This window comes from Pongo abelii, chromosome 20 (assembly GCF_028885655.2).
Source record: "Pongo abelii isolate AG06213 chromosome 20, NHGRI_mPonAbe1-v2.0_pri, whole genome shotgun sequence".
In the NCBI taxonomy this organism is placed as follows: Eukaryota; Metazoa; Chordata; class Mammalia; order Primates; family Hominidae; genus Pongo; species Pongo abelii.
The window spans coordinates 55330835-55343074 of NC_072005.2; the positions used below are offsets into that span (position 1 = coordinate 55330835).

A 12240-nucleotide genomic window follows, 5' to 3' on the forward strand; every position below is an offset into this window, starting at 1 on the left:
GGGCGTGGTAGCGGGCACCTGTAATCCCAGCTACTCAGGAGACTGAGGCAGAAGAATCGTTTGAATCTGGGAAGTGTAACCTGAGATAGCGCCACTGCACTCCAGCCTGGGCGACAGAGTGAGACTCTGTCTCAAGAAAAAATAAATAAAATAAAAAGAAATAAAGTTGTTCTGGGAAAAGCATCAGTGAAGTTGGGCAAGGTCAGGATCATGAGCCAAGACCCAGCGCCAACCTCGGCCCCCACCCACCTAATGTCCCTCTGTCCCCACACAGGGACAGGATTGGGAGCGGTCTGCCCCTGCAGGCTCCATACCACCCCCGTTCCCTGGGGAGCTGGACGGCTCCGATGAGGAGGAGGCAGAGGGGATGTTTGGGGCCGAGCTGCTGTCCCCCAGTGGGCAGGCCGATGTGCAGACGCTGGCTATCATGCTTCAGGAGCAACTGGAGGCCATCAACAAGGAGATCAAGTGAGCCCTGGCCCCGCCCCGGCCCGCCCTGCCCTGCCTGAGCTGACTCCACAGCCCTTCTGGCTCTGGAGGCCTGAAAGCCTGAGTCCATCTCCTCTTACACCATCCACAAGGAATTCTTCCAGCCCAACACTCGCTCCGCTGTCCAGGCATCCCCTAGGATACACTCAGAAGTCTTCTCTGTGCTACCTACACATATACCCCCCAGCCAGTACTCACCATTCCCCAACACACCAAAGCCTGCATCCCCAAATACCCCAGTTCTTCTCGATGCATCAAGAATCTTTCATTACGCCATCGATTTTGTGGTTTCACATAACCAGTGCCCAGAGTCTCCCACTACCCTAGGAATCTCAAGACAACACAAGGTTCCCAACCTCAAACACCAAGAATCTCATCCTAACACGCTAATCAAAAACTTCAACTCTGGGCCGGGCACAGTGGCTCATGCCTGTAATCCCAGCACTTTGGGAGGCTGAGGCCGGCGGATCATGAGGTCAGGAGATAGAGACCATCCTGGCTAACATGGTGAAACCCCGTCTCTACTAAAAACGCAAAAAATTAGCCAGGCATGGTGTCAGGCGCCTGTAGTCCCAGCTACTCAGGAGGCTGAGGCAGGAGAATGGTGTGAACCTGGGAGGCGGAGCTTGCAGTGAGCCAAGATAGTGCCACTGCACTCCAGCCTGGGCGACAGAGCGAGACTCCATCTCAAAAAAAAAAAAAAAGTCCGCAACTTATTAAGAAGCCCCCAGTGATGTAAAGTCTACCCTGATTCATCAGCAATGGCCATATTCAGCAATTCTCCTATAATGTACTCCCCATGAGCCTTCCGCAAATATACCGTGACCAGCACCTTCCATACCAAATGATTCCATGCCCTTCCCAGATCCTAGATTGGCCTGAGTCCCTGATCTCACACTGCTCCTATTATGACCTTGCTCTTACAGTCCACCTAGAACTTCACCTTTTGTCCATAGTAATCCCTTCGTGATTTTCCAAACCCCTTGACTATCATCAGGGCCACCCTGATACAGACCCTGATCACCTTGACAGCCCTAATCCTGCAATGACTTCCTGAGACTCTCAGGACCCCTTGACTCTCCTTGAGCCTGGAAGGCCTTCAGAAACCCACCAAAGCCCTCTGAGGTCATTGCACCGTCCCCAGAATTCCCCTTGCCCCACCAAGCCTTTCTGGCCCATTGTGCTCCCAGATTCCCTCTCCCGCTGTCTGCTGCGGCCCCTCACCCAGTTTCCCCTATTTCCCTCCTCAGGCTGATCCAAGAGGAGAAGGAGACAACAGAACAGAGGGCAGAGGAGCTGGAGAGCCGGGTGTCCAGCTCTGGCTTGGACTCGTTGGGCCGCTACCGCAGCAGCTGCTCCCTGCCCCCCTCCCTCACCACCTCTACCCTTGCCAGCCCCTCTCCTCCCAGCTCTGGCCACTCAACACCCCGCCTGGCACCCCCTAGCCCTGCCCGTGAGGGTACCGACAAGGCTGTGAGTGCTCTGAAGTCTCCCCAGCCTAGTAGGGGGATGGGGAGAGGTCAGAAGCAGGGCTCCCCAGTGTACAGCAACAATAACCCCTCACACCAGTGGTTTTCCAAAGCAACCTCAGCTTTCCCTAAAGGTTCAAACTCAAAGGGCAAAGGGGAGGCTGAGTCACTGGGATCTTGAACCCTAACCTTTCACTTTAGTCAGATCTGGTCTACTTTTATTTCTCATGCGTCAAGTTTCTGCATAGGATTTTAAAAAGTTTCTGGCTGGGTGCGGTGGCTCATGCCTGTAATCCCAGCACTTCGGGAGGCCAAGGTGGGCAGATCACTTGAGGTCAGGAGTTCGAGACCCACCTGGCCAACATGGTGAAACCCCCACCTCTACTAAAAATACAAAAATTAGCCTGGCCTGGTGGTACGTGCCTGTAATTCCAGTTACTCAGGAGGCTGATGCAGGAGAATCAATTGAACCCAAGAGGCAGAGTTTGCAGTGAGTTGAAATCGTGCCACTGCACTCCAACCTGGGAGACAGAGTGAAACTGTGTCTCAAAAAAAAAAAAAAAAAAAGTTTCTGTGACAACATGCATTGGAGAACTACGAATTAGATCCTCAGAACTGACCTTTGAGGGAGGCAAAGAGATATTGGCCCTATTTTACTCCCTTAAATTCAGCTTTCCTGCTTCCAGAACCTGTAACTCATTAGCTTTCTTTGAGGCCTGACCAACTTGGTGAAACTCCATCTGTACTAAAAATACAAAATTATCCGGGTGTGGTGGTGCGGGCCTGTAGTCCCAGCTTCTCGGGAGGCTGAGGCAAAAGAATCGCTTAAACCCGGGAGGCGGAGGTTGCAGTGAGCTTAGATCGCGCCACTGCACTCCAGCCTGGCGACAGAGCTAGACTCCATCTCAAAAAAAAAAAAAAAAAAAAAAAAAAAAAAAAAATTAGCCGGGCATGGTGGCGCATGCCTTTAATCTCAGCTACTTTGGAGGCTGAGGCAGGAGAATCTCTTGAACCTGGGAGGCAGAGGTTGCAGTGAGCCGAGATTGTGCCATTGCACTCCAGCCTGGGCCACAAGAGTGAAACTCTATCTCAAAAAAAAAAAAAAGTTTCTGCAACTCACCCTGACTTGAACTAGACTACCTTCAGATACTGTGTTCTAAACCAGGGTCACCCCACACACCCCTTAGTAGACATCTCAGTTAATAAGGAGCCCCTGACATGACTCTGAACTCAATCCAGCATCTATGCCCTCTGTCCTCAGAATCATGTCCCTAAGGAGGAAGCTGGAGCTCCACGAGGGGAGGGGCCGGCCATCCCAGGAGACACCCCACCACCCACTCCCCGCTCTGCCCGTCTTGAGAGAATGACCCAGGCCTTGGCGCTGCAGGCAGGGTCCCTGGAAGATGGGGGACCCTCACGGGGAAGGTCAGCAGGGACAAGGGATAGGGACAGGGAGAAGCTGGCTTGGGAAGATGAGAAGGGGGTGGACAAGGACTTGGGAGGAGAGGGGGCATCCCAGCAAGGATATGCTCTCATTCTCTCCTGCTTTCCCAGTGAGGGCACCCCAGATTCCCTGCACAAAGCCCCCAAGAAGAAGAGCATCAAGTCATCCATAGGCCGTCTCTTTGGCAAGAAAGAGAAGGGACGAATGGGACCCCCAGGCCGGGACAGCTCTTCTCTGGGTGAGTACCTCACTCTAACCCTTCCCTCCTTTGTTCTTTCCTCCCTTCCTCCCTCCCTTTCTTTCTTCTTTGTATGTTCATTTGACATCCATTCATGTCTTCATTCATTTGGTGATTTCTTTAGAATTTGGAAGGAACACAGCTTGCCAAGGTAGATGGGATGAGGAGGGAAAAGGAAAGGGCACTCTGGGGCCTGCTTGGGTGACTGGGTGGGTAAATGAATTTTTACCTATTTTTTTGTTGTTTTTTGGTTTTTGTTGTTGTTGTTTTGAGATGGAGTTTCACTCTGTCATCCAGGCTGGAGTGCAGTGGCACGATCTTGGCTCACTGGAACCTCCACCTCCTGGGTTCAAGCGATTCTCCTGCCTCAGCCTCTTGAGCAGCTGGGACTACAGGTGCCCGCCACCATGCCTGGCTAATTTTTAAAATATTTTTAGTAGAGATAGGGTTTCCCCATGTTGGCCAGGCTGGTCTTGAACTCCTGACCTCAGATAATCCACCCGCCTTGGCCTCCCAAAGTGCTGGAATTACAGACTCAAAAAAAATTTACCATTTTTTTTGTTTGTTTTGGAGACGGAGTCTCGCTCTGTTGCTCAAGCTGGATTGCAATTGCGCTATCTCGGCTCACTGCAAGCTCCGCCTCCCGGGTTCACGCCATTCTCCTGCCTCAGCCTCCCCAGTAGCTGGGACTACAGGCGCCCACCACCACACCCAGCCAACTTTTTGTATTTTTAGTAGAGACGGGGTTTCACCGTGTTAGCCAGGATGGTCTTGATCTCCTGACCTCGTGATCCGCCTGCCTCAGCCTCCCAAAGTGCTGGGATTACAGGTGTGAGCCACCATGCCCGGCCACCTATTTTTTAAACAGAGGAAGAGGGTGGGGCATCCTCAAGGCAGGGTACCTTCCTGTGGTGTGCTGGAGCCTGCTGGCACTGGCTCGGGAGATCCGCTATTTCAGGAATTGGCTGACACCACACTGGCAGCTTGAAATTGGCCATGCTGGGATTATTTACACCATGGAAATGGGCAAATGCTACAAATCAGGGATTCCCTTCTGCCTCCCCAAGGAGCCAGTTGTTAGGCATTTACCAGCACACCACTGCCACCTTACCAAGGCCAGCCCAGTGCATCCAGCCGTATTTTGGGGATGACTCCAATTCATGGGCACTTGTCTGGCTTTATCACTTCCTCGATGTGCCCTCATTCACTACTCCCTCAGGGCCTCTGCCTTTCCGGCATTTTCCTCATCACCTCCAGCATGAAAGATTCTGCCTCCCCCTTGAGATTTTCCAAATTTCGACCCCTCCCTGCCTCCAGCTGGAACACCTTCAGATGAGACACTGGCCACTGACCCTCTGGGGCTAGCCAAGCTGACAGGCCCAGGAGACAAGGACCGAAGGAACAAGAGGAAGTGAGTGTGTGTGTGTGTGAGTGTGTGAGGGTGTGTGTGAGAGTGCGTGTGTGTGAATGTGTGAGTGTGAGAGTATGTGAGAGTATGAGTGTGAGTGTGTGTGTGTGTGAGGGTGTGTGTGAGTGTGTGAGAGTATATGTGAGAGTGTGTGTGTGTGTGTGAGAGTGTGTGTGTGCAGCGGTGGTGGTGAACAGAAATGGGAATTCAATGCTGGGAGGGGGTGTCCGTGATCCTGAACTTGCTTGCCTGGAAACCCAGGAGCTCCTAGAGTTTTTATTTTTTCTTTCTTTTTTTTTTGAAAAAAATTTTTGTATTTTTTTCATTTATATTATATTTTTTGTTTCTTTTGTTTTTCTTATTTGTTCTCTCTTTTGATAGGGGTTGGGGGGAGAGGATTTACAGATTCACATGTATTTTTTGACCTTCCGCCGTGTTTTATACATTCATAAAAAGTGCGTGTGCGTGTGTGCATGTGTGTGTGTGTGCTGATGGGGGCCATCCACAGAGCAGGGGGTCTCCACCCCTGACAGCTTCTATCCTGGCCCCTTCACCCTTACAGGCATGAACTCCTGGAGGAGGCCTGCCGCCAGGGCCTACCTTTTGCTGCCTGGGACGGGCCCACCGTGGTGTCCTGGCTGGAGGTACTGGGACCCAGAAATGCCCTGACTGTTGGTCCCCAACCCCTCTGACAGCCCCACTGGTAGGGGCTGCCTGGTCCTCCTGGCGGCACCCTGCTTCTAGCCCAGAGGTGGAGGTGGCCATGGGCCGGGCAGGTGAGGACCCAGGAGGGCTCGGGCTTCCTGTTCATCTAAACAGCTTCTTTCTCCTTCTCCTTCTGCCCCTGCCACTCTGGCCTTGCCCACCTGGGTCTTGGTCTCCTGTCGTTCTCTCTACTCTCTCCTTCTGGATTCTCTGTCTCTATTTTTCGGCACCATTCCCATCTCTGACCACGCTTTTGTCATTCCCCATATTTCTCCTCATGTCTCCGATCGCCCTGCCGATGTCTCCCTGTCTCCCGCTTCCTGTCTCTCCCCACCCTCTATTTCTCTCTCTCTCTCTCCCTCCCTCCCCCCTTCCCTCCCTCCCTCTCCCTCTCCCCCACCGCGCCCCCCGCGTCTCTCTCTCCCTATTTGTCTCCCTCGGACTCTCCCTCATCTCGTCCGCGTCTCTTTTCCTTGTCCTGTTTCTTCTCCTTGCGAACTTTCCCACGTCTCTGTTTCGCCCCCCACCCCCCCCTTGCCTGTCCCCACCTCCCTGTTCCCCCATCTCTCCGGTTTTCTCCTCCTCTGTCCCCTCTGTCCCTCTGTCCCTCCGCTGCAGCTGTGGGTAGGCATGCCTGCCTGGTATGTGGCCGCCTGCCGGGCCAATGTCAAGAGCGGTGCCATCATGGCCAACCTGTCAGACACGGAGATCCAGCGCGAGATCGGCATCAGCAACCCGCTGCACCGACTCAAGCTACGCCTCGCCATCCAGGAGATGGTCTCGCTCACCTCGCCCTCAGCCCCCGCCTCCTCCCGCACTGTGAGTGTCCGGCGGCCAATTCCAGCCTTCGCTTCCTCAGAGCCCCGCCTCTTGCCCTCAGTCTAGCCAATCCTGGGCCTGCTGACTCCCCTGTCCCACGACCCTGCTTCTCATTGGCTCTTACCCCCCTCAGCCTCCCCTTCGCTCCTAACTTGGCCTGTGGTCCCTGTGGGACCCAGGCCACCTCCTTCCCTGACTCTCTCCCTCTCCTCGGCATTTGCTGTCCCACTCAAATGTCACCACCTCTAAGAAGCTTTCCTTAACTTGTCAGCTAAACGAGTTTCCCCATCATTCCGCCATATCAGCACCTTCTAATTTTCCCCATAGCATTTATTGCCTTCTAATTATTTTATCTTTTCATTCCATTTTTTTTTTTTTTTTTTTTGAGACAGAGTTTCGCTCTTGTTGTCCAGGCTGGAGTGCAATGGCGCGATCTCCGCTCACTGCAACCCCGCCTCCCGGGTTCAAGCCATTCTCCTGTCTCAGCCTCCTGAGTAGCTGGGATTACAGGCGCCCGCCACCACGCCCGGCTAATTTTTGTATTTTTAGTAGAGACGGGGTTTTGACATGTTGGCCAGGCTGGTTTTGAACTCCCGACCTCAGGTGATCCGCCCGCCTCGGCCTCCCAAAGTGTTGAGATTACAGGCGTGAGCCCCTACTCCTGGCCCTCGTTCCAACTTTTTATTACGAGAAATTTCAAACATACAGAAAATCATGTGTACCCAGTTCAGCGATTCTCAAACTTTTGCTGTACTTGCTCTGTTGTGTGTGTGGGGTGGGGGGGAGTGGGGAGTACAGGTTGAGTGTCCCTTACCTGAAATACGTGGGACCAGAAGTGATTAGAATTTCTGGTTTTAAAAAGTTTTTTGTGAATATTTGCATATAAATGAAATATCTTGGGGATGGGAACCAAGCCTAAACGTGAAATTCATTTATGTTTCATATGCATCTCATACACATGCCTAAAAAGAATTTTATACAATATTTTATTTTTTATTTTTATTTTATTTTAATTTTTGAGATGGAGTCTTGCTTTGTCGCCCAGGCTGGAGTGCAATGGTGTGACCTCGGCTCACTGCAACCTCTGCCTCCTGGGTTCAAGCAATTCCAATCCTCTGCCTCAACCTCCCGAGTAGCTGGGATTATAGGCGCCCACCACCATGCCCTGCTAATTTTTGTATTCTTAGTAGAGATGGGGTTTCACCACCTTGGCCATGCTGGTCTTGAACTCCTGACCTCATGATCCACCTGCCTCAGCCTCCAAAAGTGCTGGGATTACAGGCATGAGCCACTGCGCCCGGCCTACAATATTTTAAATAACTTTGTGCATGCAACAAAGTTTTGACTGCATTTTGATTGTGACCTGTCACATGAGGTCAGGTGGGGGATTTTCCTCTTGTGGCTTCGTGTCAGCACTTAAGTTTAGGGCCAAGTGCTATGGCTCACACCTGTAATTCCAGCATTTTGGGAGGCCTTGGGCGGCCGATCTCTTGAGCCCGGGAGTTCGAGACCAGCCTGGGCAACATGGCGAAACCCCGTCTCTACTAAAAATACAAAAATTAGTCGGGTGTGGTGGCGCATACCTGTAGTCCCAGCTACTCAGGAGGCTGAGGTGGGAGGATCCTTTGAGCCCAGGAGGTCGAGGCTGCAGTGAGCTGTGATTGTCCCACTGTACTGCAGCCTGGGTGACAGAGAAAGAGTGCATCCAAAAAAAAAAGCGTTTAGAATTTTGGAGATTTTGGATTTTGGATTTTCAGGTTAGGGATGCTCAGAGACCTGTACTTGAATGTAATTTGAGAACATCATAACATCTTAGCCCCCAAAATTAGTTTAGTGGGTCATTTTCTTCCTTGTAAACACCACATCCTTTATCACACCTAAGGGCATTCACATTGTTGTTAATTTCTTTTTCTTTTCTTTTCTTTTTTTTTTTTTTTTTTTTTTTTGAGACGGAGTCTCACTCTGTCGTCCAGGCTGGAGTGCAGTGGTGCGATCTTGGCTCACTGCAACCTCCGTCTCCCTGGTTCAAGTGATTCTCCTGTCTCAGCCTCCTGAGTAGCTGGGATTAAAGGCGCACAACACCATGCCCAGCTAATTTTTGTATTTTTAGTAGAGATAGGGTTTCACCAATGTTGGCCAGGCTGGTCTTGAACTCCTGACCTCAGGTGATCCACCCGCCTCTGCCTCCCAAAGTGCTAGACCACTCTCAGCCTAATTTTTGTATTTTTAGTAGAGACGGGGTTTCTCCAGGTTGGCCAGGCTAGTCTTCAAACTCCAAAAGTGATATGCCCGCCTCAGCCTCCCAAAGTGCTGGCACTACAGGTGTGAGCCACCACGCCTGGCCACAGTTGTTAATTTCATCTACTATTCACTCTGTATTCAAATTTCCCCAACATAATTAAAATATGTTCATTGTTTCTCCCCCACTAGGACGAAAAGGGTCTGTTGTGTCCCTTGCCATATCCCACACCCTATGACGGTGACTGGTGCCTGACACTCACCAGAAGTACATAAATGTTTTTATCCTTGTATGGATTCCTAACTTGTGGGGTTGTTGGGAGCAGAAGCTCAATAAATGTGAACCCCCCCATACCCCCTAAACATTTGCACCATGGCTGTGTCTGTCCCCCACTTCTGAATCCTCATTCTGTACCTCTGTGTGAGGTCAGCGAGGTGACGTCATTTACACAGGGCCACACAGCAAAATGCATGGCAGGGTCCCAATTCCAACCTGAATTTGTTCAACTCCAAAGTCACATTGCCTGGTATATGGCAGGTGCCCTATAATAGAGAATCATTCCTTTTCTCTGTTACTGCTTGTCCCAGAAAGCAGGAGGGACATAAACGTATGGCCCAGGGCCTTCAGGAGGACACCCTCCTTCCTCTCCCCCACGCGAAGCCCTTTCTCACCATCCATTAACACTCCCCGCCCCTCAGTCCACAGGAAACGTGTGGATGACACACGAGGAGATGGAGTCCCTTACGGCCACGACCAAGCCCGTGAGTGCCCCCTGCCGGCCACCTTGGGGGTGGCACTAACCTTCTTTGGGGGTGGGGGCGGGGAGCGAGTCTGTGGCCATCCCTAAGTCTGCTCCTTGCGTCCCCCTCTGCCTGCCCCTTAACTCACCCCTTCTCTCCCCTCTTCCTACTAACGGGTCAGGAGACCAAGGAGATCAGCTGGGAGCAGGTAGGGGGCGCGGGGCGGGGCGTGAGCGCATGAACAGGCTGTGCACGACGCATGGATGCCCCTCCTCCGAGCCCTGCCCCTGCCCTCACCAGAACATGCCATCATCCCCATCGGGGGGCGCTGCGCCAAGCTTGGCTCTGGACTGTTCCATTATGGCTTGGTGGTGGGGAGGGTAGAGGGGATGCGATGTGGAAGCCCAGACTGTTGCATAGTCAGCCTTATGCATGGACCATTTCATCATCGTGGGTTGTGGGGGCTCTAAGGGGCTTCAATTCTGTAGCTCAGGAGAGACTGAGCAGCCGGTGTCCCTATAGTGGAGGGGGCGGGGGCTACAGTGGACTCCTCAGTGTGCCAGGGCCAAGGAGGACACACTGGCTGTGGTGGCGGTGAGGTAGCCAGGCTGAATGAGAAGTTGGGGAGGAGGAGCTACACTTTGTTCTCAAGAAACAAGAGGCGGCCAGGCGCGGTGGCTCACGCCTGTAATCCCAGCACTTTTGGAGGCTGAGGTGGGCAGATCACCTGAGGTCAGGAGTTCGAGACCAGCCTGGCCAACATGGTGAAACGCCGTCTCTACTAAAAAATACAAAAATTAGCCGGGCGTGGTGGCGTGTACCTATAATCCCAGCTACTCGAAGGCTGAGGCAAGAGAATTGCTTGAACCTGGGACGGGGAGCTTGCAGTGAGACGAGATCGTGCCACTGCACTCCAGCCTGGGTGACATAGCAGACTCTGTCAGAAGGAGAAAGAGAAGGAGAAGGAGAAGGAGAAAGAGAAAGAAAGAGAGAAAGAAATTAAACAATAAATATAATGTATATTTCAAATCACCTGAGGGTCTTGTGAAAATGCAGATACCGACTTCAGTAGGTCTGGAATCAGGTCTGAGATTCTGCAATTCCAGCAAGTCCACAGGTGATGGTGACGCTCTAGGTCTCAGGACAACTGTTTGAGTAGCCAAGAAAGAGTATATGCTGTCATGAAGGGCTAGGAGACAACTCTGGATTGGTCCATTATCCTGAGCAGAGATTGGTCATTGTCCTACCCTGGGGTGGGAAAAAACTTTGGATTGGGAGGTTGGACTGTACCCCTCTCATGCACAGTGGGAAGGGGCCAGAGGGCCTGACTCCTCCCTCACCTGCCCATGGCCCCAGATCCTGGCATATGGCGACATGAACCACGAGTGGGTGGGGAACGACTGGCTGCCCAGCCTGGGGCTGCCCCAATACCGCAGCTACTTCATGGAGTCGCTGGTGGACGCTCGAATGTTAGATCATCTTAACAAGAAGGAGCTCCGGGGCCAACTCAAGATGGTGGACAGCTTTCACAGGTGGGGGCTGCCTGGCCAATGGGGACAGTCCAAAGGGAAGCCCCACCCCAGAGAGTCTTTGGCCAATGGGATTGGCCATGGGAGATTCCTAGGCTTATCTTGGCCCTTTTAGCCTGAGTTCTCAGGAAAGCCTGTCTCTGTGCCCCTTTCACCAATAAGATGGTCCACAGGAAAAGTTCGGATCCTGAGATGGCTTGGCTAGTTAACCCTGGACCCCTCCCAGGCTGGTCAATAGGAAGTGCCTATTGTTGAAAATGCCTCGCCTCCTGAGGTGGTCAACAGTCAGTAGAACTTATCAGCTCCCCACCCTTTCCAAGAAGAGCACAGCCAGTGGGGAGGGACCCGTAGGAGCAGCAGTCTGGGGGAATGGAAAGCTCATCCGTGACTCCACTTCCCCTGCTGCTCAGGGTGAGTCTACATTATGGGATTATGTGCCTGAAACGGCTCAACTATGACCGGAAGGACCTGGAGCGGAGGCGGGAAGAAAGTCAGACCCAGATCCGAGGTGAGTAGAGTGTAAGGGTCCCTTTGGGAGCCAGGTGGAGGGTGTGGAGCTGGATGGGGAGGAGAGGGGATGGGGGGAGGCCGGAGAAGAAGATTGGCACCATAACCGAGAGGTGGAGCCAGCGTGGGGGGCGTGGCCCGAAGAGAGGAAATGGAGGTGGAGGTATGGGCTAAACTGAACTCTCCAGGCCAAGGGAGGGGCACGGCTGAGGGTCCCTTCCGTCCCCAGACGTGATGGTGTGGTCCAATGAGCGGGTCATGGGTTGGGTGTCCGGGCTGGGCCTGAAGGAATTTGCCACGAACCTCACGGAGAGCGGGGTACACGGGGCACTGCTCGCCCTGGACGAGACCTTCGACTACTCCGACCTGGCCTTGCTCCTGCAGATCCCCACGCAGAATGCACAGGTGAGCTGCCGCTGGGCCCGGAGCATGCTGGGCGTCCCCACCTCGCAGACGGCACGCTCAAACCGCCCCCTCCACCTCCTCTTTCCAGGCCCGGCAGCTCCTGGAGAAGGAATTCAGCAACCTTATCTCCTTAGGCACAGACAGGCGGCTGGACGAGGTGGGCGCGGCAGCAGCTCAGAGGGCTCTGCTCCCGGCGGCTCCTCGAGAGGCGGAGCTGAGGGGGCGGGGCCTGACTATTAACGGATCAC

At 53.0% G+C, this 12240-nt stretch overlaps 1 protein-coding gene across 5 annotated transcripts in view; it reads left to right on the forward strand.

Moving 5' to 3' along the window:
* Positions 1-12240, forward strand: part of PPFIA3 (PTPRF interacting protein alpha 3) — a 31012-nt gene that overhangs the window by 17162 nt on the left and 1610 nt on the right. For 3 of the 5 annotated variants that reach the window (XR_008516670.2, XM_054540916.2, XM_054540917.2), the window contains exons 15-27: positions 281-468; positions 1740-1962; positions 3220-3383; positions 3513-3640; positions 4958-5051; positions 5611-5692; positions 6372-6572; positions 9510-9572; positions 9733-9759; positions 10908-11083; positions 11491-11588; positions 11817-11992; positions 12081-12149. Coding sequence is in view for 3 of the 5 variants with exons in the window: in XM_054540916.2 (XP_054396891.1) it covers positions 281-468; positions 1740-1962; positions 3220-3383; positions 3513-3640; positions 4958-5051; positions 5611-5692; positions 6372-6572; positions 9510-9572; positions 9733-9759; positions 10908-11083; positions 11491-11588; positions 11817-11992; positions 12081-12149 (1689 nt within the window). In the remaining 2 variants the exon portion in view is untranslated. The remainder of the gene's footprint in view (positions 1-280; positions 469-1739; positions 1963-3219; positions 3384-3512; positions 3641-4957; positions 5052-5610; positions 5693-6371; positions 6573-9509; positions 9573-9732; positions 9760-10907; positions 11084-11490; positions 11589-11816; positions 11993-12080; positions 12150-12240) is intronic. The other 2 variants (XR_008516671.2, XM_054540918.2) reach the window with 1 other exon arrangement.